Source organism: Polypterus senegalus, chromosome 11 (assembly GCF_016835505.1).
Source record: "Polypterus senegalus isolate Bchr_013 chromosome 11, ASM1683550v1, whole genome shotgun sequence".
NCBI lineage: Eukaryota > Metazoa > Chordata > Cladistia > Polypteriformes > Polypteridae > Polypterus > Polypterus senegalus.
This window is the reverse complement of record NC_053164.1, coordinates 81,194,463-81,222,419: the sequence shown is the minus strand read 5'-3', so window position 1 is coordinate 81,222,419 and position 27,957 is coordinate 81,194,463. Positions and strand designations below refer to the sequence as shown.

At 38.4% G+C, this 27,957-nt stretch overlaps 1 protein-coding gene across 2 annotated transcripts; it reads left to right on the top strand.

Annotated features, from left to right (window-relative positions):
• Positions 1–201: 201 nt before the first annotated feature.
• Positions 202–27,801, top strand: c11h11orf68 (chromosome 11 C11orf68 homolog). 2 transcript variants are annotated; one of them, XM_039769169.1, is made up of 5 exons: positions 202–466; positions 13,939–14,352; positions 15,199–15,279; positions 19,126–19,187; positions 25,507–27,801. In XM_039769169.1, exons 2-4 carry the CDS (start codon positions 13,989–13,991, stop codon positions 19,146–19,148), a joined length of 468 nt encoding a protein of 155 aa, XP_039625103.1. In that variant the 5' UTR covers positions 202–466; positions 13,939–13,988; the 3' UTR covers positions 19,149–19,187; positions 25,507–27,801. The 2 variants fall into 2 exon arrangements, with proteins under 2 accessions (XP_039625103.1, XP_039625102.1); XM_039769168.1 differs by lacking the exons at positions 15,199–15,279; positions 19,126–19,187; positions 25,507–27,801 and having other exon boundaries at positions 13,939–15,114.
• The last annotated feature ends 156 nt before the right edge of the window (positions 27,802–27,957 follow it).

Genomic DNA, 27,957 nt, shown 5'->3' with positions numbered 1-27,957 from the left:
AATTATGACATGATAAAACCTTGTCAAAATAAATTATACCAATGCATATGTATAGCAATATGGTCAACACGTTGAATTGCATTTCATTTTAGCACTAATAATCTTCCAGAGAAACTCGGACAATGTAGTCAACACGTTGGACTGGAATTAATGTTGGCATGAATAATCTTCCATAGAAACTAAGTGGTACTTGATCTCCTCGTGTTTGTAACATTTATTTATTTGTGTACTTTCAGAAGTCATCCTGTAATTGCTACACATCTCCAAGGTCGAAGGGCTGACATCTACAGTAAGAGGTGGGATGGGTGGGAATCGTTTAGCAGATAATAACGTCTTTGCTGCCCTCTGCCGGGCTAAATCAAAAGGAGGGCCTAAAGTCCACTTGACTATAAACGGCAGTAGACAGAGACGTGGAAGAAGTACAGAGTTGGCCAGGATAAAAATCACGGGCAGTACCATAAAGCAGGTGAGAACGAGAATAGCTATGAATGACGACAAAATAGAGACGATTTTAACTTTTAACTGTTGTTTCAAAAATAAGCAAATGAGACAAAGGTTCCTTATCTTCATTTATGAGGGCCTGCTTCTCTTGTCTGGAGGATTTGTTAAAAGTAACTTCAAAAATAAAGGACGAGTATTGTCCGTATTGCATTTGAACGCACAAGTACAAAAGAACGTTATTCCAAAGCTTTCTATATATATATATATATATATATATTATTTTTTTTGTTTCGTTGAACTGTTGGTAAGAAGATTCGTTTGGGTTAACGGGTGGATTTTTTCCCCACTGCCTCAAAGTGATTTTTTTTCACACAGCCGTCTAAGCATTAGTAGTGTAAGAACAAGCGGTGAAAAATGTCTGTTGTTTCTTTCCAATACTTCATTTAGAAATAAGAGATTCTACGCTACGGTTTTACAAATTTTAGCAAGTCCAGGAGAATCAACGGGAAAACATTTCCTTAGTGACTAAACCGGAAGTTCCTGGTCTGGTCACTTCTCACGGAAGTGCTTCCCAATTCGATGTCATTTGATCCCATGATTCATTTTTTTCCCATAATTCAGTTCTTTAATTGTTGTTCTCAGTGGCACCACGTGGAAACGTATTAGACAAGTGAGTGGGGTTTGTACAGGCGGTTAATGTCACGAGATATATTGCTCCAGTATTTGAAACATGCAGAAACATTGACAATATTTAAGAAGTATCTGGGTGAAATATCGGGACGGCGTAGCAATTGGATAAACAAACGAGCCTCGTAAACTGAATCGTCTACGCTAGTTTGTCAATTTTTTTACGTTCTTATGAGCGAGTCTTCCATTCGAAAGTCAAAGGTTGAATGCGTTGTGCTGGCGACTCGTAACAACGGATGGTTAGTATCTTGTTGATAATTCTAAATATTTCACCGTATAGTTATTGTACGCCCTTCTCTTCATTTCCTTTCTGATCATTATGAAAAGTGGTGTGATTGTCTTGTTCCCACTTTTTCTTTAAGTACGAATTAATTTCCGTATTTTCTTCATAATTCTATTTTAAATATTTCGAAGTGATCAAATTTTCACAAAAGCTGTTCAAGCTCAAAAATGCTGAACTAGCATAAGCCGACTAATTCGGGGTGTTTACGGGAAATTCAACGATTTACTTAGTGAGGTTCAAGTACATAATAGACAATAGTGTTAAATATTTGAAATTATTAGTATGTGCTTCAGTTTCTATATAATCTTTACTAATCCCGAAGGAAATTGCAGGGTTACAGTTGCACAAAATAGACAAAAATGTATACATATACAAGAAGGTAACATTTTAGGTAGTGCAGAAATTTTCTCATCTGTAACAAGTCCTTAACAAAGGCATCTTTTGGTCTTCATAACTCTTCTAAAGCATCAGTAGATTAGTTATTTATCGCTGTGTGGTGTATTGACATGGTGTATTACTTAAAAGGATTCATAGGACTTGTACTAAATTTTGTAATATCTAGAGAAACAAGTCTCAGTTAAGCCGAAACAGACCACAGCGAAGTTTTGTCAGTAAGGTTACATTGCAGAGATGAATGAACACTTTACTGATGCTTTGTGTTAAGAAGACCCAAAGAAGTACATGTTAAGGTCTTGTTACATAGCAGTAAATGAGTAATACAGTTCGATGCATTTTTGTAGGGCCAAAATTGTTACAAACAAAAATAATAGTTTGCAGTATGCTAACAAGGTGCAAATACACATATAAAATCTATAAGTAGGTTAACAAAGTGATTATAATTGCACACACGTACTGTAAGTTACAATTTTCCAGTACAGGATGTCAGGCACTGGCATAGAATGTTGCACATAGTATCATTGTCTTTTAAAATGTCTGCTGGACCAGCTCAGTACCTTACAGCACACTGGAACAATACCACCTTGGCCAAGGGGTGACTCGTTTTAGAGCCCAATGGCTGTGGGTAGAAACGACCTCACATAGTTCTCCTTGGAGCAACACAGTTATCAGTCTGCTACTGTTGGTGCCCCTCTGTTTAGCCAAAACCTCATACAGGAGGTGAGTGATATTGTCCAGGATAGTCAGCAGTTTTCTGAGTGACCTCTTTTGTACTATTTCCTAAAGTGAATCCAGCCTGACTCCCAAGATTGCCCTAGGTTTTTTGGTCAGTTTATTTAGTCTGTTGTTATCACTTGCATTAATGCCATTTCCCCAGCACACTACCACATAAAAAGTATACTGTCCACTATAGAGTGTAAGAAAACATGTAAAAGTGGACTGCAAATCCCAAACAACCTCAACCTCCTCGTGAAATAGAGGTGACTCTGACCCTTCTTGTATACCTCTTTATTGGTACTCCACTCAAGCTCTCGTTCAGATGCACACCAAACTGTTTTTATGTCCTCAAGACCTCCATATTTTCACTATCAGTGAGAAATGAGGGCAGAGTGGGTTTGACCTTTCTGAAGTCTACGATAATTCCCTTTGTCTTGTTGAAGGGCAGATGGTCTTAAGTAGTGTCTTGTATTCATTCTCCTGCCTACTGCTGATACATCCAACTATAGCTATATTGTCTGAAAAAGTCTATAAGTCACATCATTCGGTATTTTGTCTAAAAGTCTGAGGTGTACAGGGTAAGCAGGAAGGGCCAGTACAGTTCCCTGTGGAACCCTTATCCTCATCATAACCATGAGAGATACACAGTTGTAAAGCTTCACAAACTGTCGTCTAAAAGTGAAGTAGTCCCATTATCCAGGACATGGTGGTAGTGTCAACCCTCATACACCAGTGCTTCTCCCCCAGCAGTTTTTATTGTATGTTGTTAAATGAACTAGAGTAGTAAAAAATCGATCCTCACCATGCTGTCCTGTTTCTCCAGATTGGAGTAGAGTCTGTGCAGCAGATGGATAACCACATCATTCACCATTATGTGGTCCAGTTAGGCAAACAACACAGGGTCCAGTTATGTTCTGTCCAGGGGCTGTAAGCCTGGCGATATTAGCCTTCCCAAGGTATCTATACTAATAAAAGGCAAAGCCCTTACTCACTCACTCACTCACTGACTCATCACTAATTCTCCAACTTCCAGTGTAGGTAGAAGGCTGAAATTTGGCAAGCTTATTCCTTACAGCTTACTTACAAAAGTTGGGCAGGTTTCATTTCGAAATCATACGCGTAAGGGTCATAACTAGAAGCTATTTTTCTCCATATAATGTAATGGAGTCTTGAGTTGGAGATGGCCGTGGGGGGCGGAGTTTCGTGTGACATCATCACACCTCCTACGTAAGTACGTAGAGAACAAGGAAGAACTCCAAACAGCGATGAGCACAAAACGCCATTTCACAATTGAGAAGGCAGAAAAACATTATGAAGCAAATGATGCATACAAGCATATTCATAAGTACAGCTACTGCGGAAACAAAGCACGGCGTGAACCGTAAGTTTATATTAAATTAAGTTCATAGACAGGCTGCCACTAGCGCTTGTAATTTAGTGCCTGCCCATATAAGGCCGCCCATCAGCGGCAATCCAATACAAACACTGCCGGTAAATATTCACGGGTGAAGGACTGTGCTTATGCAGAGGAAGATGAGATGGTCAGGGTGGTGTTTGGCACAAACTCATTGAAACTGCGAGAGAAACTTTTAAGTGCCGGGTCTTAGCTGACATTACACGAGATGGCACCAGCACAGCTGGGAACCTTCGATGCAAGAACACCAAGCTGCTCACGGAACTGACGCAGTGCACAGACAAAAGCAACAGTTCCAAAGAGTGCTGAACAAAACCGAATTACACAATTGAGAAGGCAGCAAAAAATATGAAGCGCCTGATACATACAATCATATTCATAAGTGCAGCTACTGCGGAAACAAAGCACACGGTGGAAAAAGTGAATGTCCCGCTAAAGGAAGACAGTGTAAAAAAAAACAAAAAACCCGTGCATGCAGTTTGTCACATCTCAGATAAAGAGGAAGACGAGCGGTTTATTGATGCAGTAAGAACTAATCGATGAATGAAACCTCTTATCTTTACAACGATTGACAAACACGGAATGTAACTTGAACAAACACATCCTACAAATACGAGCCTGATTGAAAGAAATAATGATAATCAAATCCTTGATGACAGCAACATTCAATAACACTCACAAAACAATTACTGTATATTGACAATCATGTTACGCTATTTTTAAAATGTTCCCTTTTCTTTTCATAACTTCTACTTCTCCACTGCGATACGGGTATATATATAAATGTATATATATACCCGATCTACAATACATACTAGCATAGACAAGCCACACGCTGTGGCTAATTGTAGAGTCTTAAGCCTCTAACGCCGACATTCGAGGTTCGATTCCCGAGAGGGGATGCACTGAGTATGTACACGCGCGCGCTACCTGATTCATTTTACCTTCGCATCTCCTTGGGTTTGGGACGTATGAAAAATATTAGGTTAACGCAGAATCATGTTACGCTATTTTTAAAATGTTCCCTTTCTTAGCACAAGCACAGCTGAGAAGCTTCGATGCATGTACTCCATAACGCGTTAAAAAATAACGCATTTAATCACACTTTCAATTCCAAGCAAACGGAACTTTTGTCAATGCATGATTTCCTGGTACATCCATTACACTGATGCACACATCACAGCTACAAAAATGTTAGAGTCGGAATAAAGCGCGTTCCTACGACTGATCATTTCGACTACCCGAAAGTAAGCCTTGATAAAAGCATGGTTTTGTGCACACTGAAAAGCAAGCAAAATTAGATGCATTACAGAAAGCGGACTTTGTGGCTCTTACTGGGGATCATTGGACTTCCGTGACTGTTAGTAATTCTAATTACATCTAATTACAAAATGTTCAATGATCACACTGTTTTAGCCTAATGTACAAAATAATTTTGGCTAATGTTACTCAGAGTTTAAAGAGTAAGCTGGTCAAATTACCTTTTATGTTTCTGACTTATTTTTTAAGAAGAAAAACTGCACTTTATGTTGAAATTTTGGTTATTATTATTTAAAGACAATACTATTCTGAAAATGTACTTAAAGTACTTAAACTACCACTTTATTTTTAAGTCTGCCCAATTTTAACCAGGGATATTTTTGTTTCTGTTTTGAATTCAAATGCAGTTTAAAGGCTTTTTTTTTTCAGAAATTAAAACAGCTTCAGTTTACAATATTCATGTCCATGTCTATTATTTGATTCTGTAAGCCCACTAAAACCCTTTTAAATAAAAAAAAAACATTTGCGATTTGGGGCAAATTTACGTGTGCGATTACATACGATTAATCAAGATTAATTCTTACACAGCCTCTAATTAATTGGATTAATTTTTTTAATCGAGTCCCACCCCTAATATATATATATGTAGATGTATATGTAGATTTGTGTATATATGTGTATATACAGTATATATGTAGATATGTATATGTGTATATACAGTATGTGTATATATATGTATATGTGTATATATATGTATGTGTGTATATGTATATATATATAACTGTGTATATATATGTGTATAGATGTATATATATTTATATATATGTCTGTGTGTGTATATATATATATATATATGCCAGCAACACTCATGACAATGACAAAACAATTACATTGTCAATCATGTTACGTTATTATTAAAATGTTTCCTTTTCTTTTTACTTCTCCGCTGCCAATCTAGGTATTTTGCTATATATATATATATATATATATATATATATATATATATATATATATACATACAGATATATACATACAGATATATATATATATATATAAATAGATAGATATGACAACAACACTCATATCAATTACAAAACAATTACATTAACAATCATCTTACGTTATTTTTAAAATGTTTGCTTTTCTTTTTCATAACTTCTTTAACACACTACTTCTCCACTGCGAAGCGCGGGTATTCTGCTAGTTCATAATATGTGAGGTCAAACCCACCAGTTCTTAGACGGGTACCACACAAGATGTTTCTGAGACTTCACCACAAAATGAATACTAATGATAATAATCGAAGAAGGAAAACATAAGGTAGGATATAGTTCTAACTGCATGTAATTGTAAGACGCTGAGAATGAAAGACTGAGACATACACACACTGAATGAGAGTTAAGCCAAATAACAGCACATGTTTATTTAACAGTGAATGATCCATGGCCATACTTTCAGAAGAATCACCTTCCCTCTGTTATGGCCTAGTAAAGTAACAGTTATATTAAAACTAGCCATGGCTATTCCTGCACTGTTACTGAAGTTGTGTTCTCTCTTGCACTGTTCCTGATTTTCTTCCAGTGTTGCTTGATGAGCCATGCCTTTTTTCCATGATCCTTCTTATCTTCTGCAAGACTCTATTCATCCAGTGCCCTGGGTGTCTCTGCCAGACTTCTTGATCATTCCTGGGAATGTAAGGTGTAAAGCGAACGTTCCAGGTGTTCATGGAATGCAAGCTCAGCATACAGTACCTGTGTGACATTTCGTGTTTAATCATCCATCCAGCCCTATCGATCTTGAGGGTGATATTCTGGCTACTACTGTACAGTTTGCTTCCATGAACACCTGTGTATTTGTTGCGTGATACCACTTTGCAATTTGCATTTGTGTTGCTTATCCACATTTGGGGCAGTGATCTTTATATGCGTGTCAGTTTGCATGAATGCGGCTTGCTTTAACAAGTTGAGTCATGGCCAAATGTATAATCTGCATATTATCCCACATGGTGTATAATGTGGTGCAAAATTCAAAAAATAATTGGTTGTGACATAACCTAATTCATTGCGCTGCAAAGCTGAATTTTGCATGTAACATTAACAACCCTTTAATCTCGGCTGAAAGCTCATAGCTTCTCCACATAGATGGATCGATCACGTAACATACAAGATTTGTTGCATGTTCCATCTGTGTCAGATTGATATCTTTTTACAAGTTCATTGTTGTCCAGCGTTTCCAAAACATTCCTCCTTTCCCACAATGTTCGTGCTGATATCTGCCTGAACTCCATCTTCTGGCAGCTCATAGCAAGTTAGGACAATTCATGAATTTGGGAGTAATTTCATAATTTAGGAAGGCTGATAAAATGATTTTACTCTTATTCCTAAGAAGAGTAGTACCAAATTTGTGTCCCTCTGAAATTTTGGCACCAGTTAGGACCAGTTTCTTACTCTGAGATGTTTGATAAATAGAGTCACACCTCTGTATATCTGGCCTTCCTCTCGCAGTCTGCCTCTATATTTTCTTTCCAGAGCACTCTGTTCTACCAACACCACTTCCTTTTGTTGCAACGTCAGGTCTAAGGGTTGTTGTACCAATCTCATTACAGAGCCTCTGTTGTTTGCTTATGTCTTCTTTCATTATCCAGTCCTTTCCAGGGGCAAGATCAACCATGGCCCTATATGCAAGGTGTCTATATGTGCTGCCAAACCTGAAGTCAAAAATTGAATTAGTTGCATCTCCTGAGTCTTTTGATTGGTGTTTTCCCTGACTCTCACTGGCAGCACAATCTCTGTCATCATCCTCAACATCTGGACCACCTGAACCATCCTTCTGCCAAGGCAGCTTTACATACAAGCAAGATGTGTTGCAGGCCTGCTTCCACTGCACCTTACATGACACACCCCTCCTCCATGCCATACCAACAGTTTGGGCTTGGAATTGTGGCATTTATTGTTTCCTTTTTTATTTTATCTTTTTGTATCAGTTCATGATCAGAGTCTGTTATCTGTTGCACATTTCTTGTACCAGCTTGGTTTAGAATTCTTTACTTTCAGTGAATATGTACCAACTGAGCCTACTTTATTATTCTCTTCTCTAGAAACCAATTGCCTTAAATTAGACACAGATTGAAGTGTCTGTGGTTAGTTACATTGTTCAGTTGCAGTTCATTGATCAGTTTATTTATAAAGTTTGCTTATATGTTAAAATCTATAGTACTAGGGTGTTGTACCATGTTAGCCATTATTTATTATTATTATTATAATTTCCCCTTGGGATTAATAAAGTATCTATCTATCTATCTATCTATCTATCTATCTATCTATCTATCTATCTATCTATCTATCTATCTATCTATCTATCTATCTATCTATCTATCTATCTATCTATCTATCTATCTATCTATCAATGCAGTGAAGAAGTCCAGCAAAATGACACCTTTTATTGGCTAACTAAAAAGATTACAATATGCAAGCTTTTGAGTTACATCTTGCCTGAAGAAGGGGCTTACATATTGTAATCTTTTTAGTTAGCTGTTAAAATCTATGAAATCTATGTATACTGAAAATACTGATAAAATCTGGTGTGTAAATATGTAGACATGTATGTGATTTGATAGGAGTAGTAAATGCCTAATTTCAGTGTTAACATTTAACATTATGTAAATGTAAACCTTTGTTTTATGCAAATACCTTTCATTAGTCAAAAGTGTATCAGATTTGTCTACTCTAGTTTTCAATTCAGTCAAGCTCATTATTCAGTTTCATATTGTGTTTGGAGAGTTACTAAATATTTCATTTACAGATATTTGGGTTTAATTATACAAGTGTATATAATGCTGGAAATATGCACTACATTCAAAACATCTCATTTTGAATAATTTGAAGGACACAAACATTGCAGGTTGTGTAAATTATCATTTAAATATGTTAATTTGTATGAGGCAGCATTGCTTGTTAAAGGGCTAAATTGTTAGATTAGTATATTAAAGTATAAATTTAAAACCATAAAAATCAACTGAGGAAATAATCACCAAGCAAAGATATTTTTTAATAATTTACATTTACCAAATTTATTTAAATCTAACCTAAAATAGTGTGTATCAGTTAATATTTAAAATATGCATATTCTTAATTATGTATTCGGTCTTGATGAAGCATAGAGTCCTGAATAATGAATTTTTGAACAATGGCTGTCCTTTGCTTTTTTCTGACAGCTAGATCATCCCTTGCCTCTGGTACCAAATCAGCCAAGGTTTGCTGCTTTCTTTTTAATGAATCAAATGCAGTTTTCTTAGGATCTGAGTGCATGTTGCTCTGGAGTTTTGAGAAGCAAATTAAGGTTATTTTTTTATTGCTTTTGTTAAAGCAGCTAGTATCTGTTTGATAACCTTTATTAAGCTTTCTCCAGCATAAAGAGCTGTTACAGCAATAAACCATAGAGAATGATCTGTGTCCACTACAAAAATGAGATCTTGTAACAGGAGTAATGAGGTTTGCTCACTTTGTCAGTTTTCGGACATCTGTATTGCTAATGTCTTGTCAGTTCAACTGAGGTTTATGATTTCATTATACGCAATTTTTTTGTTAACCGATTTTGATGTTCTATATTCCATGTTTAAAATGACCATCCATCCATCATGTGATCCAGTTGTAGGGTCATGGGAGTCAGGAGTCAATCCAAACATCATTAGGAACAAAACTGGAACCATCCCGAGAGATGTGCCAGTCTATCCAGGGCATATTTACACACACCCCTACATATAGTTAAAATAACAATTTGTATATGTTTGTATATAAGGGTGTATGTAAATCAATCAAAAATAAATGTATCTTTTTGAAACTTCATTTCTTTTATATATTTTTTATCTCCATTATGTCAAGGGAATAAATTCAGTGATATGCAATAAAGCCAGGTCTTGACATTCAGCTTTGGACACTTTTCTGGTCTTTAAGTAAAAGCATTCAGTGATGTCAAGAGTGTTTAAATGTGTCATTCCATTAGTATGCTATTTTTAACATAGATTGTTACATTATCAGTTTTGTCTTTCCCTTCTGTAAACGTTTAATTAATAAATAATCTTTGATTTTTATTGGTAAAGATACTCACAAAGCTGTACTTGGAAGTATACATGGCAGGTTTGCTTATCTGTGATGGAAGCAAGAATGACAAAGTTCAGAGCTACAACAGCTTTTTTCTAAAAATGTATCTTCAGTGTTTTGATGGCCAGTCTTATAATAATAACCCTCTGCAGAAAGCATGTAACAGCGAGGGACTCTCAGTGGTCGACTGTCTAATGAAGTGGAAATATTCAGCACTTAAAGGCACATCATCTGCCTAGCGCAAACATAAATTACAAAATGTCACTTGCCAGTGCAATTCCTTTATGCAAACATGCAGTCTGTGTCAGTGCAGTGAGGTACTATATTATAACGGTACTTTGTAGTAACCTTTGTTGAGAAGTTTTTCTAAACAGTTTCTGAATGCATGTTGTCTGACACAAATCACAACTGTGATTGGTGTAACTCTGTAGGACTGAAAATAATTAAACTTAATCAGACTGTGAAAGAAAAATGGTAAATTTCAAGGTATGCTTGCTTTTGCTGTGCAAGAACTCTTATTTTGAATGTGTCAAAGCATCTGAACATTTAAATCAACAAAGAAGCCTGTGTACAGTAATAGATTGAAGCAACATGATTATGATAGCACGGAAGAAAATAAACCTGTACCATGTTCAGTTTCTACTGGGTTTCTTCAATAGCCAAAGTGACCATAGATTTGCAGAATACAGTCCCTGACAAAAGTCTTGTCGCTTGTGTACAAGTTGACCTGAAGTGCCGCTAAAATATATTTGTAGTCAAGATTTTGTTACAAGAAATGGGTCATTTTAATCCCATCAGCTTTTGTAATAATGTTTCAGTGCAAAACGAAACTGACAAAAAGTATTCTAATATTCACAGCTTGGTAAAGCTCATTGAGTCAATTTTTGGCAAGACATAAGTGTTGTCGCCTTGTCATATGAGCTTCACCTGTGACTAATAATGGATCAATTATGTCTCAGGTGTGTATAAAAAGAACCCCAGTACACTAGACCTTCACATCAACTGCAACTAGACCTCTGCAAACATGCCTAAGATTCACCCTGAGACTAAAGTGTTGATTATCAAGAGGCTGAAGACCAAATCCACTGCTGATGTGGCAAACACCATCAATGTGTCTCAGCGTCAAGTTCAGAGGATAAAAAAAAAGATTTGAAGAGACTGGAGACGTTTTTGACAAGCCCAGGTCAGGAAGACCCCGCAAGACGACTGCTCGAGTGGACCGTTTGTTGGCTCGAAAATCCAAGGCCAGCCCATTTTCCACTGCAGCAGAGCTCCACGAGACCTGGTCACCTGAAGTCCCTGTGTCAACCAGAACAGTTTGTCGGATTCTGTCTCGAAATGGCCTCCATGGTCGAATCAGTGCCCATAAGCCAGCACTAAACAAAAGACAATTGAAAAACCATGTGGCATTTGCCAAGGCCCACAGCCTGCTAAAAGGATGGACGCTGGAAAAGTGGCAGAAGGTTGATTTTTCAGATGAATATTCTGTTGAATTACACCACAGTCGCCGCAAATATTGCAGGAGACCTACTGGAACCCGCATGGAGCCGAGATTTACCCAGAAAACAGTGAAGTTTGGTGGAGGCAAAATCATGGTCTGGGGTTACATCCATTATGGGGGTATGCAAGGGATCTGCAGGGTGGAAGGCAACATCAATAGTCTAAAATACCAAGAAATCTTAGCTACCTCTTATATTCCCAACCATAAAAAAGGCCAAATTCTGCAGCAGGATGGTGCTCCATCGCATACTTCCATCTCCACATCAAAGTTCCTTAAAGCGAAGAAGATCAAGATGCTCCAGGATTGGCCAGCCCAGTCACCAGACATGAACATCATTGAGCATATGTGGGGTAGGACGAAAGAGGAAGCATGGGAGACGAAACCAAAGAATATTGATGAACTCTGAGAGGCATGCAAGACTGTTTTCTTTGCTATTCCTGATGACTTCATCAATAAATTGTATGAATCCTTGCCAAACCGCATGGATGCTGTCCTTCAAGCTCATGGAAGTCATACAAGATATTAAATTTGGATCTCACAGCACCACTACTTAATTTGCTGACATATTTTTGGATTTGCAGTAAAGTTATTCATTTTCTGTATCGGCGACAAAACTTTTGTGTTGCCCAAATTTGACCTTTCTGTCTTGATTAAATGATAAATCTTTTTTCAGTGAAACTAATTTATTTCAGTGCATTAAACATCATTTGGGAGGGCTTTAGCTTTTCATATGAGCTATTTCTAACACCAGTTGATTAATTAAAAGTCAGGTTAATAGCAGGAGTTTCTACAAAATAGAGAAGCGACAAGACTTTTGTCAGGGACTGTAGATCAGATGACAAGATTCTTTCAAAGCTAAAGCCAAGTCAAGTAGTTTTATGGTTACACCATTCATGCACAAGACAGTAGCCTACAGTGGTTCCTTAGGCCCATGGTGCAACATATAAATAAACACAGTGCAAGTATAAAAAACAATACAATATAAAAAGACACTAGGTAAAGGGTAATAAATGTATATAGACAATAAAACAGCAGTAGTAGCATATTTGCTGCATATAAATAAAGAGAACATTGCTAACAAATCACTCGTTAAAATAAGGCAGCATAAATTTAATTAATGTGTAGTCAGGACTTCTGGGAATTCATTTCTGTCACCATTAAATCCCTTTCCATTCTTGCTGAGATAATATTTTTTTAATACTATTTGTCCCATAGCTAAAATGCTTTCTTTTGTAAACTTGTGAACCTTACAAATTCCTTTAGTAGTTAAATATTAACCAATGTGCAGTTTTTCTTAGGAGCAACTATGTCAACTTCTGACTAGGTTAGGTAAAAGTATCTGAATATTCAGGTACATATTTATATATCAGTCCTTAAATATGAAATTCACAAGTTTGGTGGTACTTAGATTAAGGAAGATCATAGTGTAGTGAGTCTGAACAGTCCACACACATAGATGACAGTGTTAAAGCTTTATTTTTAGATACATTTTAGCATGATGACCTTTCAGTAAGTAGTCATACTGTGTATTTTAAGGTCATTTGTGAGTGACTTTTAATCCATTTTTTTGCACGTCACACAGAAAGCTCAATGCTTCTCCCCACTCTCTGGTACCACATTTTCCACATCCACTACAATATATGACCACTAACGTATTCTATCACCTCCCACCAAGTTTATAGTTGGTCTTAGTGACACATGATAAGCTTCTGAGGCAAGTTTAGCAGTTACAAACCAGGTTACATCCATGCTTATCAAACGTTTATTTTAAATAGGTTTATAAAAGAACCTATTTCTCTCTGTTATTTATTTTTTCTTCTTGCGGTATCCAGTGTCTTGGTGAAAATGTGAAAAAATAAATCCAAGAGTGGGGTTTCTGCAAAGTATAGACATGTATGTATACTTCTTGTAAATGGGAGACTTGCCTCCAGCATTCTCCATTTCTTCAGGAGGAAAAACTGATTTGGTTTTTACTTTCTACTTTCTACATTCTGGAAATGAATGGATGTGAATCATATATATGTACAAATGTAATTCACATTAACATGTCAGGGCTTTCCAAAGCAACGGCATTTTTTGGTATATGCTTTATAGGACAAATCTAGGACTGAAAATTATTTTCTATTTAATTCTTTTTCAGCATTCGCAGTTAATTTAAAAATAAAAAAAGAACAAGAAACACTCGGACCAATGATTGAGCTTGATTGTGAGGGCTCTGAGGCCGAAGAGCATTATTTTGCAGCGGACAACTATGCTGCTGAAGCAATGGCTGCTGACATGGACCCTTGGATTGTATTTGATGCTCGGAAGACTCCTAAAGCTGAATTTGATGATTGGCTTGAGACTAACAGGCCTTCTAGGGTTTGCCGCTTTGGGGATCCTGAGCGTAATCTGGGGAACGTAGGCTGGATTGCTGTTTATGGTCCAAATTATTGCCCTTACCAAGGACACTTGGATGGCTTGCACGATGATTGGGAGAGGTTGCAGGAGAGTGGTCGGCCTGTTAAGTTTGAAACCATCAGAGAGCTGGCATTAAACCATGATGTTCTGACTGGTAAGTGGCTCATGCATCTTGACTCTGGCTTCAAAGTTGATCATGCCTGGGAATGTGTTGCTAGAGCAACACTAGAAGGAAATATAAGCGTCGCCAAAGTCAGCCCACGAGCCCCTGCCTCAGATGGCAAGCATGTGATCTGTGTGTATAATGAGACATTCACAGATGAAGAGGATGTGATGAAGTTAGATGCTACAATTCGCTCCATAGGGATCAAGTGCCCACTTTACTACAAGCCTGATATTTATACGTATCTGGGCATATACCGAAATAACCGTTGGAAACTCTGTCCTACGATTTATGAAAGTAAGTTTGATCTGGAATGTGTTCCAAGGCGTTCACAGATAACCAATAAAGTCACCAGTACGGACGTCAATTAAAGAATAAATGTGCCCAGATGCCCTCTGAATGTGCATACATTAACTTGGTAGTTCTCAGCCAAATTTTGTTCTTTATTTTTTCTTTTTCTTTTCTTCCGTTTTGTTGGGTATTGATTTTTGTAAATAACTTGAACACTACAAGATTTGCTAAAAGGAGCAAATGTGCAATCATGAGAGACAAAAATAGAAAAATGACAGTGGTCTGCTTGGAGAAATGGTTTTTTCCTTCCCTTTGCTTTAATGTTTACACAGATTACAAAAATAAGACTTTTTTTCTTTTGGATAATTACCTTTTCAATAAAGGAATGGTTAGGATTATTCAGTATAAATAAAACACAAAATGCAGAATGTGTATTTTTCAAAAAATAAATAAAACACACTGATTATTGTTGGACAGTGTTTTTTGTTTTAACACTTTGATCTGTTTTTTGGTGTTTTGTTTCAACTGGTAAATTGATTGAAAAAGCAAAGAAGCAGATCATAGTTGAAAATCTTATGAACACTCGGCTTCTGGAAGAAGGGTTGAGTCAAGCACTACTACTTTCAGGTAAGTGTGGATGGATCATTGAATGAAAACTAAATCATAATTAGTTATTAAGTGCAACTTCATGTAAACCAGCATGACTGAGTAAAAGAGTTTAGAGCGGGCTGAGGGTTTGCATGTGCGTTGCACAAGAAGTGAGATTGAGATTTGTGTGGTAGTTAGTTGCCATGTAGCCCTACAATACTTGATGTAATTGTTGGATTGAGCACTGCTGGAATTTTGCTCATTCCCGGCCTAGAGAAAGTTGGCATACAAAGCTGTCTCCTCTATTGCATCTAATGGTGCAAAGTTAGGCTCCAACCACCCAGGACCCTGTTATGAAATGAGCAGTTTTGGGGAAAGTAATAAGGTTGTAAATAATACAGAAACTCCATAATGACAGCCCTGCCTTCAGCATTTTTTCTTTTTTTTTATGACCAATACTTGAAATTCTTAGTAAAAGACCAACAGTGAACTTAAATGCACAGAAAATAGCTTTTTATTTGCTGCTGTTGTGACCACACTTAATTTACAGTTTTCCTAATTTGTGCTTGGATGTGCTGTTTTACCTTGTGGTTCTAAAATGAACTGTTGGGTTATGTGCAATATTTGTCACTGCTACTAGAAATGATTGCTGTTATTTTATATCAGTTATGTCTATATTTCTGTTCAAAGTTAATTTAGGAGGGCTTGCTTCTTGTATAATTAAACATGGGCTTCCCAGTTCAGACCTGAGGCTGTAAAGAAAAACAACAACAATGATGAATAAAGAATCCAACATGTGCAGAGCTGAGTCAGTGGACGGGGTAACTCCAGAAAGTAGACATTTACTGCTTACAGATGGTGTTGCAGTTCTTTAAAAGAAGAATAAATATGAACAACTCAAACTACTGCAAGTCACATCAAAGCAGTTTTATAACTTCACATCTAGGTACCTGTTCCAGTTGTAATTGTATTCAGAGCTACAACATAAGAGGGAAAAAAGGCAGCAAAGGTCCACAGTTCCAATCCAGTGATCAATCCCAGTGGTTTCCACACAGCTTTGTGTTAAGATAGACATCTCTGCAATCTCCAAAATCTTCAGTATTTTTGACTGACTCCTCATCTCCTTCAGCAGGGATGTCACACTCCGGGCCGGCAGTGGCTGCAGGTTTTCGTTCTAACCCTTTTCCTAATCAGTGACCAGTTTTCACTGCTAATTAAATTCATTTTCCCTTCATTTTAATAGCCTTGTTTTTAAGGATTTGGTGCTGTTTTCTTTGTTAAATGACAGCCAAACAGAAATGAGACATGAAATAACCCAACAGACGACCAGCTAAATTGGGGCTTCAAACTCCAACCACTTTCACTCCACTCACTTTCTTAATTGAGAAGCCGATTCTTGCTGTTAATTAAACATGTTATTTAATTCCATGCCTTGTTGCTGCTCTCGTTTTGCCACAGCAGACATTTCCAAAACTGCTGATTTTATATTTTTTTCTAAGAACAAAGTCAAATGTTTTGGAGACCTGAGAGATCAACCATACTGAGACCCTCACCTTTCTTTATTTTCAGATATTGTGTAATAGGCACAGGGGAGCTAGTCATGAGGTGGCTTATTTTGTGTCTCACTATTATTTGGCTGCTAATTAAGGAAAATAAACAACAAATGGGCCTGAGTCAAGTTAATTAAAATTAAGACAAAAAGAAGTTAATTAGCAGCAAAAACTGGTCACTAATTCAGAAGATGGTTAGAATGAAAACCTGCAGCCACTGCGGCCCTCCAGGACTGGAGTTCAACACCTCCGTGCTACAGCCAAGTTTTCCAGCCACTTCATGAGCTCCTCCAAACATTTTCATCTGAACGCAATCCCCAGTTGATCTGCTGAGAGTGCCCTGGTAGGTGGCCTATCTGCTGTTAAGTTGGTGAATGGTTTGGTACCCACAATAGTGTCGGCACACTTCACGAAAAAAGTTTGCTTTGTCCACTGAAGAAGTGATTGACTGATGCCTTTGCTCGTTTGTTTACCAGAGCATCCAAAACCTATGACCTCAGATCAGATTCCATGACTTTGAAGACTGTAGTGACACTTTAAATAGCCTGGTATTCAAACCCAATGTTTGATGGGAGAGACCTGTGATTACCATAGATACCCAAAAGCTAGCTAGCAGCTGGCAGTCTGAACAGGCAAGTGCTTGCTGCAATTCACAGTCTTTCAGTTTCTTTAATATTCCCCGTTGGAGTCTGTAGGCAGCACCTTTTGAGTTTAGCATCCATCACATCTAAGAGGTCCACGTTCTCTATTCGGTCTCTGTATGGAACAAAAGGTTTATACATTTTTAGAGTGGCATTCTGTCAAAATGCTCATCCACTTGCTTGGCATACAAGCACATCGCATGCTGGCGATATCCCAGTACTCTGCTGCCTTTGAGTATTCATGGATTTAGTTGGTCTACTTAACCTTGCAGTGAAAAGTCAAAAGCACCAGCTACATTCTCAAATTCTAACCTTTCTGAAGGTATGCACTCCTACCTCCCATCTACTGCCCTGCTGGTTATGAATCCACACAGCATTTTCACACGTCCCTAAACCAAAGCCTGGGGTGGGTCTTGGATGACAAGCTCCTTGTCGCAAGGTGACCCATGGCGCCTGAATTGGTACAATTTAATGGCATTATCCAATGGCTCCCACTCCAGGCATGGCATTTATGCAATCTTTCATGATAAGCAAAGGTCTTGTCCAGCCTTTTCCTTTTCCCTTTGACCGCATTATACAGGTAGGTGCTTAAGGTTGGTCCTGGAGATTCAGAGCGGGCTGGTAGTTCACTTAGCTTGTTGTTTTCTTTCTGCCATATCTGCTCTTTCTTACATTGTAGATTTTTCTTACTGAGATTATCACACACATGGTTTGTATCCCAGAAAAGACTGGTAATAATCAGTCCTTAATTTTTCTTTTTGTCTTTGATGTCTTTGCAAGAACTTTATGAAAACATCCTTCATGATGTACACAGACGTGAATTGGAAGCATGTTAGATGGTAATATTTGCATCTCACAGTTAATGGCAGCTAGTTAAGTAAACAAGGAACGATTAAGAACACTGAATGTTGCAGAAAGCATAAGCATAAAAAGAACAAAGGATTATGAATCCTAACAAGCAAGCTGTTTAAAAAAAAGCACAAAATGGTTTGTAAGCAGTAATTAGCTTATAATTAAAGACATCTTTTTAGAACAAACCACTGCAGCCATCTAGAACCAAACCTGAGGACCTCTGGATTACCCTAGTTGGCCACTGGTGACCATACTATGAACAAAGGGTTCTAAGTGACCAACCTCAAAGCCCTCGGTGCACATCTTGGTCACAGTAGAGCCTTGAGTTAGAACAGTCCCATAAATTGGAACATTTCTTTTATCACCACAATCAAACAGCTTGCCTTCCAGGAAAAAAGTCGGGTGAGGTGCAGCTGCGTACAGCGTATGGAGGCACAGTTCACGTAGTGGAGAACAAGGGCTGCACATGCTTTTTCTGTGGACAAAGATCCTACTCCTTTTAGATTTTAAATCTCATAATTTTAACATGTTGTATAAATAGCATTTAGACACCAGTCTCATTTGTGTACACTCTGAAATGTGTAATATTAAGCACTGAGAGGAGTAGGCATATAAGAAAACATACACCATTATACAGCTGTAAGAGATGTGACGACACTTTACTGGGTCGCAACACTTCATCAAGACCAGCAGCTTTCAAGTTTAGCCCTCGGGGCCCAACTCTGGCTGTAGGTGTTTAGCTTTATTTTTTTTATCCCAACCACCTTTTGCTTTTAATTGAATTTTGCCTTTAATTAATCAAGTTGTTAGTTCCCACTTTATATTTTTTGTTTTCTATCCAGAAATTCTAAACTGGATATGCTGAAGAGAAGAGAAGGAAACCACATGTATGTGTGTTAGTCAGGTAAGATTTGATTGTTCTTGTTTTTGTATATTTTACATCTTTTTAAACCTCCGTAGTGTTAATCATGAACTGGACATGTGCTTGGAATTCTGTATAATTACAGTTACACCCTGTCAGACTTGAGGCACACACTCCATGGGAATACATTCATTTGAGATTGCAGCCTTTACTGAACCAAAAGAATTTGTACATATATATATATTGCATTCATAGTCTGAGTCTCGATCTGATTGTATGGGTGGTTACCTGCCAGGTAACGCATGTGGTTGGTCTGCCAGTCAGCAAACGATCCCTGCGAGGGGGTGCAGTGAGTGTGTATGCCTGATAAGCCCAAATAAGGGAGAAACACGTGTTGCGTACTCTTTGCATTATTTGACAGTAAACTATGTAACATGTATGTATGTATATGTGTATATATATATATATATATATATATATATATAAGGGTGGGCAAACATGGGTTTACAGCTACAGTATCAGTATGCAAAACATAGATTTTATTGTATTTGTATTATTATTTACTATTGTATTATTTACATTATTTGTGTTCTTCTGTTTCAGCTGTTGAGTTAATGAAGCTATTGTAGTAATCATAACCTGCACCTACTTGTGTCCACCCTTGTATATGTGCATATGTATATATGTATATATGTACTGTGTATATATATATATATATATATATATATATATATATATATATATATATATATATACAGTGGTAATGGAAAGTATTCAGACCCCTTCAATTTTTCACTCTTTGTTATATTGCAGCCATTTGCTAAAATCATTTACATTAATTTTTTCCCTCATTAATGTACACACAGCACCCATATTGATAGACAAAAAAATAATTTTTGAAATTGTTGCAGATTTATTGAAAAAGAAAAACTGAAATATCACATGGTCCTAAGTATTCAGACCCTTTGCTGTGACACTCATATATTTAACTCCGGTGCTTTCCATTTCATCTGATCATCCTTGAGATCACTTTCATTTGAGTCCAGCTGTGTTTGATTATACTGATTGGACTTGATTAGGAAAGCCACACACCTGTCTATATAAGACCTTACATCTCACAATGCATGTCAGAGCAAATGAGAATCATGAGGTCAAAGGAACTGCCTGAAGAGCTCAGAGACAGAATTGTGGCAAGGCACAGATCTGGCCAAGGTTACAAAAAAATTTCTACTGCACTTAAGGTTCCCAAGAGCACAGTGGCCTCCATAATCCTTAAAGGGAAGACGTTTGGGAGGACCAGAACCCTTCCTAGAGCTGGCCGTCCGGCCAAGCTGAGCTACCGGTGGAGAAGAGCCTTGGTGAGAGAGGTAAAGAAGAACCCAAAGATCACTTTGGCTGAGCTCCAGAGATGCAGTCAGGAGATGGGAGAAAGTTGTAGAAAGTCAACCATCACTGCAGCCCTCCACCAGTCAGGGCTTTATGGCAGAGTGGCCTGTCCTCAGTGCAAGACACATGACAGCCTGCATGGAGTTTGCTAAAAGACACCTGAAGATTCTCTGGTCTGATGAGACCAAGATAGAACTTTTTGGCCTTAATTCTAAGCGGCATGTGTGGAGACAACCAGGCACTGCTCATCACTTGCCCAATACAGTCCCCACAGTGAAGCATGGCGGTGGCAGCATCATGCTGTGGGGGTGTTTTTCAGCTGCAGGGACAAGACGACTGGTTGCAATCGAGGGAAAGATGAATGCGGCCAAGTACAGGGATATCCTGGACAAAAACCTTCTCCAGAGTGCTAAGGACCTCAGACTGGGCCGAAGGTTTACCTTCCAACAAGACAATGACCCAAAGCACACAGCTAAAATAACGAAGGAGTGGCTTCACAACAACTCTGTGACTGTTCTTGAATGGCCCAGCCAGAGCCCTGACTTAAACCCAATTGAGCAGCTCTGGAGAGACCTAAAAATGGCTGTCCACCAACGTTTACCATCCAACGTGACAGAACTGGAGAGGATCTGCAAGGAGGAATGGCAGGGGATCCCCAAATCCAGGTGTGAAAAACTTGTTGCATCTTTCCCAAGAAGACTCATGGCTGTATTAGCTCAAAAGGGTGCTTCTACTAAATACTGAGCAAAGGGTCTGAATACTTAGGACCATGTGATATTTCAGTTTTTCTTTTTTAATAAATCTGCAACAATTTAAAAATTATTTTTTTTGTCTGTCAATATGGGGTGCTGTGTGTACATTAATGAGGAAAAAAATTAATTTAAATGATTTTAGCAAATGGCTACAATATAACAAAGAGTGAAAAATTGAAGGGGGTCTGAATACCACTGTGTATATACAGTGCATCCAGAAAGTATTCAGAGCGCATCACTTTTTCCACATTTTGTTATGTTACAGCCTTATTCCAAAATGGATTAAATTCATTTTTTTCCACATAATTCTACACGCAACACCCCATAATGACAACGTGAAAAAAGTTTACTTGAGGTTTTTGCAAATTTATTAAAAATAAAAAAACTGAGAAATCACATGTACATAAGTATTCACAGCCTTTGCTCAATACTTTGTCGATGCACCTTTGGCAGCAACTACAGCCTCAAGTCTTTTTGAATATGATGCCACAAGCTTGGCACACCTATCCTTGGCCACTTTCGCCCATTCCTCTTTGCAGCACCTCTCAAGCTCCATCAGGTTTGATGGGAAGCGTTGGTGGTGCACAGCCATTTTAAGATCTCTCCAGAGACTATTGGACTAAAGGAAGAACATACATATCTTCTGTTTAATATTGGCTAGACACACACAATAATGCAATATTCGGAGGAGAGCTACTGTCCAAAGTGTGGTGCAGTTGTGTGATTCCTGCAGTCGGCTCTGGCCTGCTTCAAGAGAGAGAGTGTGGTAGGCATGTTTCCTAAGTAAGGGCAGAAGTGATGTCTTTCGTCAGTCTGTAGGTGAGCTCTAATGGACAAACTTGTTAAGAAGGCAGGCTCCATTGTAGGAGTAAAGTTGGACAGTTTAACATCTGTGGCAGAGCGACGGGCATTAAGCAAACTCCTGTCAATCATGAATAATCCACTGCATCCACTGAACAGTGTCATCTCCAGGCAGAGGAGTAGCTTCAGTGACAGACTTTTGTCATTGTCCTGCTCCACTGACAGACTGAGGAGATCGTTCCTCCCCCACACTATGCGACTCTTCAATTCCACCCGGGAGAGTAAATGTGAACATTAATTTTATTTTAATTTTTTTTCATTTTTATTACTATTTAATTTAATATTGTTTCTTTGTATCAGTATACTGCTGCTGGATTATGTGAATTTCCCCTTGGGATTAATAAAGTATCTATCTATCTATCTATCTATCTATCTATCTATCTATCTATCTATCTATCTATCTATCTATCTATCTATCTATCATATAGTGCCCTATCTATCTATCTATCTATCTATCTATCTATCTATCTATCTATCTATCTAATGTTCAGTGTAGTTGCCTGACCTTTAAACTATTTTCAGGTTCCAAAATAAGAACATTCATTTGCTAAACATGGTATTCATTCACAGGGACACTCTAAATAGCAGACAGTGGCCCCTGACAACATATTGGTCATCACCCAACAGGGAACACATAAGCACTTTTAAAGCCATCATCCACTTGTCTCTTCCCATTTCCCTGTTAGGAGAGTCCCAATGTGCTAACAGACTTATGTGTTAGGCTTTAGGAACACCCTGCTCCTGTCTTATTGGCTCATATGCCCACAAGGCCTCAGCATCTGTTTTTAATTGGCTCTCAGGGAGCCAATGTAAAGGCAATGAAAGGCATTTCTGTTTGGATGTCAGGATTTCCATAAATGCCTACAAAAAGAAAGTTCCATTTAAACATTGCTCACCAGCTTCGCTGTCAGCATTTCTTTTATTACCTGCGTCCAACGTTATATCAGGGCATTCCTGGGGACATGTTCTCATAGCACGAGAGCAGCCTAACATGCACACTGCAGATCAGCCTCCTCAGATATGCTGAAATGGCGATGGCAGCCATTATCCTCACTCAGGCATGTTTTGCCTTTACTTCCCCCTGATGGGTTCATAGCAAATAGCTTCATCTAAGAATGCTGTGAACTGGAGCTTTTGTTCTGTTCTTTCTTTCCAATTTACTTCACACCTTTTAAAACAAACTTTACAACACAAATAAAGTTATGCCATTGTGTGTACATTTTGGATGATTGTACATATCTATTTGTGTTACTGCTTTTTACTTGTAAATCTGTGAAAGCATTCCAATGTTCTTCTTCCATGAGAAACATCCAATGTCAAGACTGTCTTCACAGCGGGCAAAATGTACAAAATCGGACATCAGCACAGCATACGGGGGTACTGTTTGGATGAGGTGGCAGTGGGCTTTATAAGGAAAGCATCAAACTGAATTCCAATTCTTTAACGCGCTTTAGTCTCGAGCAGGAAGGACTCTGTGAGCATTCAAGGCAGGTTGCACACTGGAGGTCAAAGTGTTTATGGAAACGCACAACGTTTAATGTCTTAATGTTTCATGAAATCAAGGCATAGAACAAATAAACAATGGCAAATGAAAAAATAAGTCAAGGAATCATTAGCAATAGTGTAATAATATATTGTAATATTTCTATTGCACCATTATATTGTATTGAGGATTACTTGTGTTCTGCTCTGTGTATTGTACTGTACTGTATTGACTCCCTTCTTTTTGACACCCACTGCACGCCCACCCTACCTTTAAGGGGTCTCTTTTTGAACTGCCGTTCCCAAGGTTTCTTCCAATTTTTTTCCCTACAAGGGTGGGGGGTGCTTCCTTGTCTTCTTAGAGAATCAAGGCTGGGGGGCTGTCAAGAGGCAGGGCCTGTTAAAGCCCATTGTGGCACTTCTTATGTGATTTTGGGCTTTACAAAAATAAATTGTATTGAATTAAGTGCACAAAATTTTATATTTCAACAAGTAGTTGCTGATTTAACAGCCAAGCTGTGGTAACCCTTTTGATTCAGAATGCCTGTCACTTTGCCAAGTCACCAACTCTTCCTCCAGCAAAGGAACCCCAGACCAGCACACCTCCTTCTCCATGTTTGATAGTTGGCATCACACACTGAGGAGACGTCCTTTCACAAACTTGATGGCATATAAACACTCCGCATGATGAACTAAAGATTTCAAATTTTGATTCATCTGCCCATAAGACTTTCAATCTGCAGTAGTCCCCAGCCGGTATTTCAAAGCCCTATATTGTCCTTTAAGGACAACAACAACAACAACATTTATTTATATAGCACATTTTCATGCAAACAGTAGCTCAAAGTGCTTTACATATTAAAGAATAGAAAAATGAAAGACACAATAAGAAAACAAAATAAGTCAACATTAACATCGAATAAGAGTAAGGTTCAATGGCCAGGGGGGACAGAAAAACAAAAAAACTCCAGACGGCTGGAGAAAAAATAAAATCTGTAGGGATTCCAGACCATGAGACCGCCCAGTCCCCTCTGGGCAAAAGGACGGGCTTTCTTACTGCCACTCTCCCTGTCAAACCTGCAGCACAAAGTCTCCTCTTCACAGTAGACACCGAGACCTGCTTTGTCAACCACTGTTGTGCTGTGAGGTGCCTATCACTCAAGCTGGTGACCCTCAGAAAGTTGTCTTCTGATTGGGTTGTGACTTTGGATCTGCTGGATCCCTTCCTATCAGAGTTACTTCCAGTTTCCAGTTGCCTTTGGACTGTGTATTCACTGACACGTTGATTATATTTGCAGTCTCTCTAAATGAAAGGCCTTCATTTCTAAAGGTAATAATGTTCTGTCTCATTTCATTTATTAATTGCCATTTTCTTGACATCATCACTGGAATCTTGTCCAAGTAGAACTTCATATGGTGTAGTAACGCAGTCTGTTTCAACTCTGCTTTAAGACAGACTGAGGTGTTTATAAGTAATCAACAGAAGTTGGGACACCTGTGCAAACTGCTACAACTTGCAAAGCTTAATTTACTTTAATTGCTGCAGAACATCTGTAAGGTGTAACCTGTTAGTTGTTCCCTGAAGAAGGCCCATTTGTAATATTCTGAAATTTTTCAGTTTTTGCTAACCTAAAATTGAAATTTAAACCTCTGACAGTTTACTGCTTACCTTTTCACCATTTTAGGCCATTCATTGCATTTCAACTGACTAAATTTGAAGAAAAACTGGAAAAACTGTGGTGTTCTAAAACTTGTGCCCAGTAGTGTATGTTTCTCAAAATTACTTTTGCAGGATATTTTAGTGCTTACTGAATCAATATGCAACTGCTTACATGATTCCCAGAATTGACGTTGTTTATTTTATAATATCTCCTTTAAAGGGGGAGAAAACCAGGGTCCGGAAGAAAAAAAGGGTGGTGTTGGCTCAAAGGCTAAAGACAAGAAGCAGTCTGGGACTGAATCTGAGCAGGAGGTACTGTATATCTTTTTTTTTTTTTCCCCCTCAATAAGACCCAAAACATGGTGCATCATAGTTACTTTAGTAACGTATTGATTCTGTTAACAATTCAAGTTTATTTTCCTGCACACTGCACTTTGTGTAACTGCTATGGCTGTATACTTTATATTATTGAATATACTGTGTACATTTTTTTAGAAACAAAAATGACAGGGATAAAGTGTAACATTATTTACTGACTTTGATCAAACTAGAACTGCACTACAACTGATTACATTTGAATTGAATTACATTTAGGTATTCTAAAACTTTTCACCAGTAGTGTACTCTCAAGGATTTGACACGAATCCCCCAACTTCACAGCACTGTTACACTAAGGTCAGTGGCAAAGCGTGTGCAATGAAGTACACCGTCATGCAGGGCAAGTTCGGTCTTCACTAAACAAGCACGCCCAATGCTTTTCGCTTGTTATGTGAAGTTTATTTTATTCCCAACATCATACATTTCTTAGCTTTCTCACAAAATTATTGACACATGAAAATAATGTACATCTTCAACAAATAAAAAACAGAGAAACGTTTAAAATGGAAATACAACTTTAATGTACAGTATATTATATACAAACGTCCATGTACAACAGAGTTAAATGGTAGGTGTTATTACCCAAGACAAACAATCAAAAGCTGTCACTCCTGAAAGAAAGGGAGAGGAAAGGACCACATCATACTTCAGGGCCCTGAACTCAGCCACTAGACATTAAGGCAGATTCCTAACCAATGGACCCCCCACCTCCCTCGCCAACTGGACTTGTGCAGCATGAATGAATTTGACCCAATGTCTGATGTACATCTGGCCTGTCCAGTTCACACTGTGGTATCACCAGTTCCATTACTGCATTGCCCCCCCCCCACTCCTAAGCTGCAGTGGGGTGTGCGTGTGGCTCCATTCCAGCCCCCCGCTACCTCTATGTCTGGACTACATTACTATCATATTGGGGGACTTTTTATTTAAACTCTGGTGTGTGTTTAATGTCACTCCTGTTATTTCTACACCCCATTGCTCCGTGAGACTGCAGCATTCACCAATCAGCATAGCTTCTGCAACCCACAGTGCCACACCCCCCTTGTGCTTTACGTCACGGGTCACCAAAGACCAGCAAGACCTTTTCTTTCTCCCAAGTCAGAATGCAGGATTAGTTTTCTCAGTGGCAGCAGCTTTAATGAGCATCGTGAAGACTTTAAGGAGACTGGTGTCACATCTGCTTTTTCTTCCTTTCAGTTTTGCATGAATGGCTCTTGATTGTGGACATTATATGAATTCCATTTTTAGTTCTAGAGCTCTGCTGCATTTGTTTATAATATTTTTATTGGCAACCACAATTTGCCATTACACGCCAAGCAATCACGTGCACCTCAAAAACACCAAACCATCTGTGTGCAGTAACATAAATCGAGCGGTAAGGCACTAGAAAATCCTAGGGCACAGCATCTTATCCCAATTGTATAGGAGTTATTTTACCATTTCAGCGAGGATTTATTATATTGCAAAAAAATGCACACTTTTGGTAAATAATAAATGCTGCTCCAAGCGTCTAATCCAATTCTGTTTCCAGTGGCATGGAAAAATACCTGAGCTCCTTAAACCTACATCAGCCACCATCTTCTGGGATACAACGTGACTATTACAACCATTCTTCATAATTTATATATGAAAATCACTAAATCTGTGCTTGTATGCAGCAAAAGTAATAAGTGATTAGGCCTGATTTGGATGAACGTATTAAAACGAGAGACACATGCTGCTATGACCGTTACATATTGGGACAACCTGTGACACAATCCCATTAGCCTCTCTTTTTAATTTGAATTGGCACCTATATAAGGCTCAAAGAGGCCAGGACTTAATGGTATTCAAGGTACTGGTTTCCAAAACAATGGCATCTAAAAGCTGGGATTTCTCTTCGTATCATAAACCAGAGGCCATGCTGATGACAGGATTAAACAGGCACTAACACTCCTGGGAACAGAAATAGCTGACAATTAAAACCTCCATGGAAAGGAGGAGCACAGAGTTAAGAAGAATACAGTATGTGGTGCCATAATTGAATTTCCGGTGGCGACAGTGGGTAGCAGTAAGGAGACGTGGGTTCACTTCCCGGGTTCTCCCCGTGTCTGCGTGGGTTTCCTCCCACAGTCACGGTCAAAGACATGCAGGTTAGGTGCACTGGTGATCCTAAATTATCCCTACTGTGTGCTTTGTGTGTGTGTGTGTGTGTGTGTGCCCTGCGGTGGGCTGGCGCGCTGCCCGGGGTTTGTTTCCTGTCTTGTGCCCTGTGTTGGCTGGGATTGGCTCCAGCAGACCACCCCCCCGGCGC

Coding starts and splice junctions, on each gene's coding strand:
- c11h11orf68 (XM_039769168.1), top strand. CDS start 13,989: ATGATTGAGCTTGATTGTGAGGGCTCTGAGGCCGAAGAGCATTATTTT.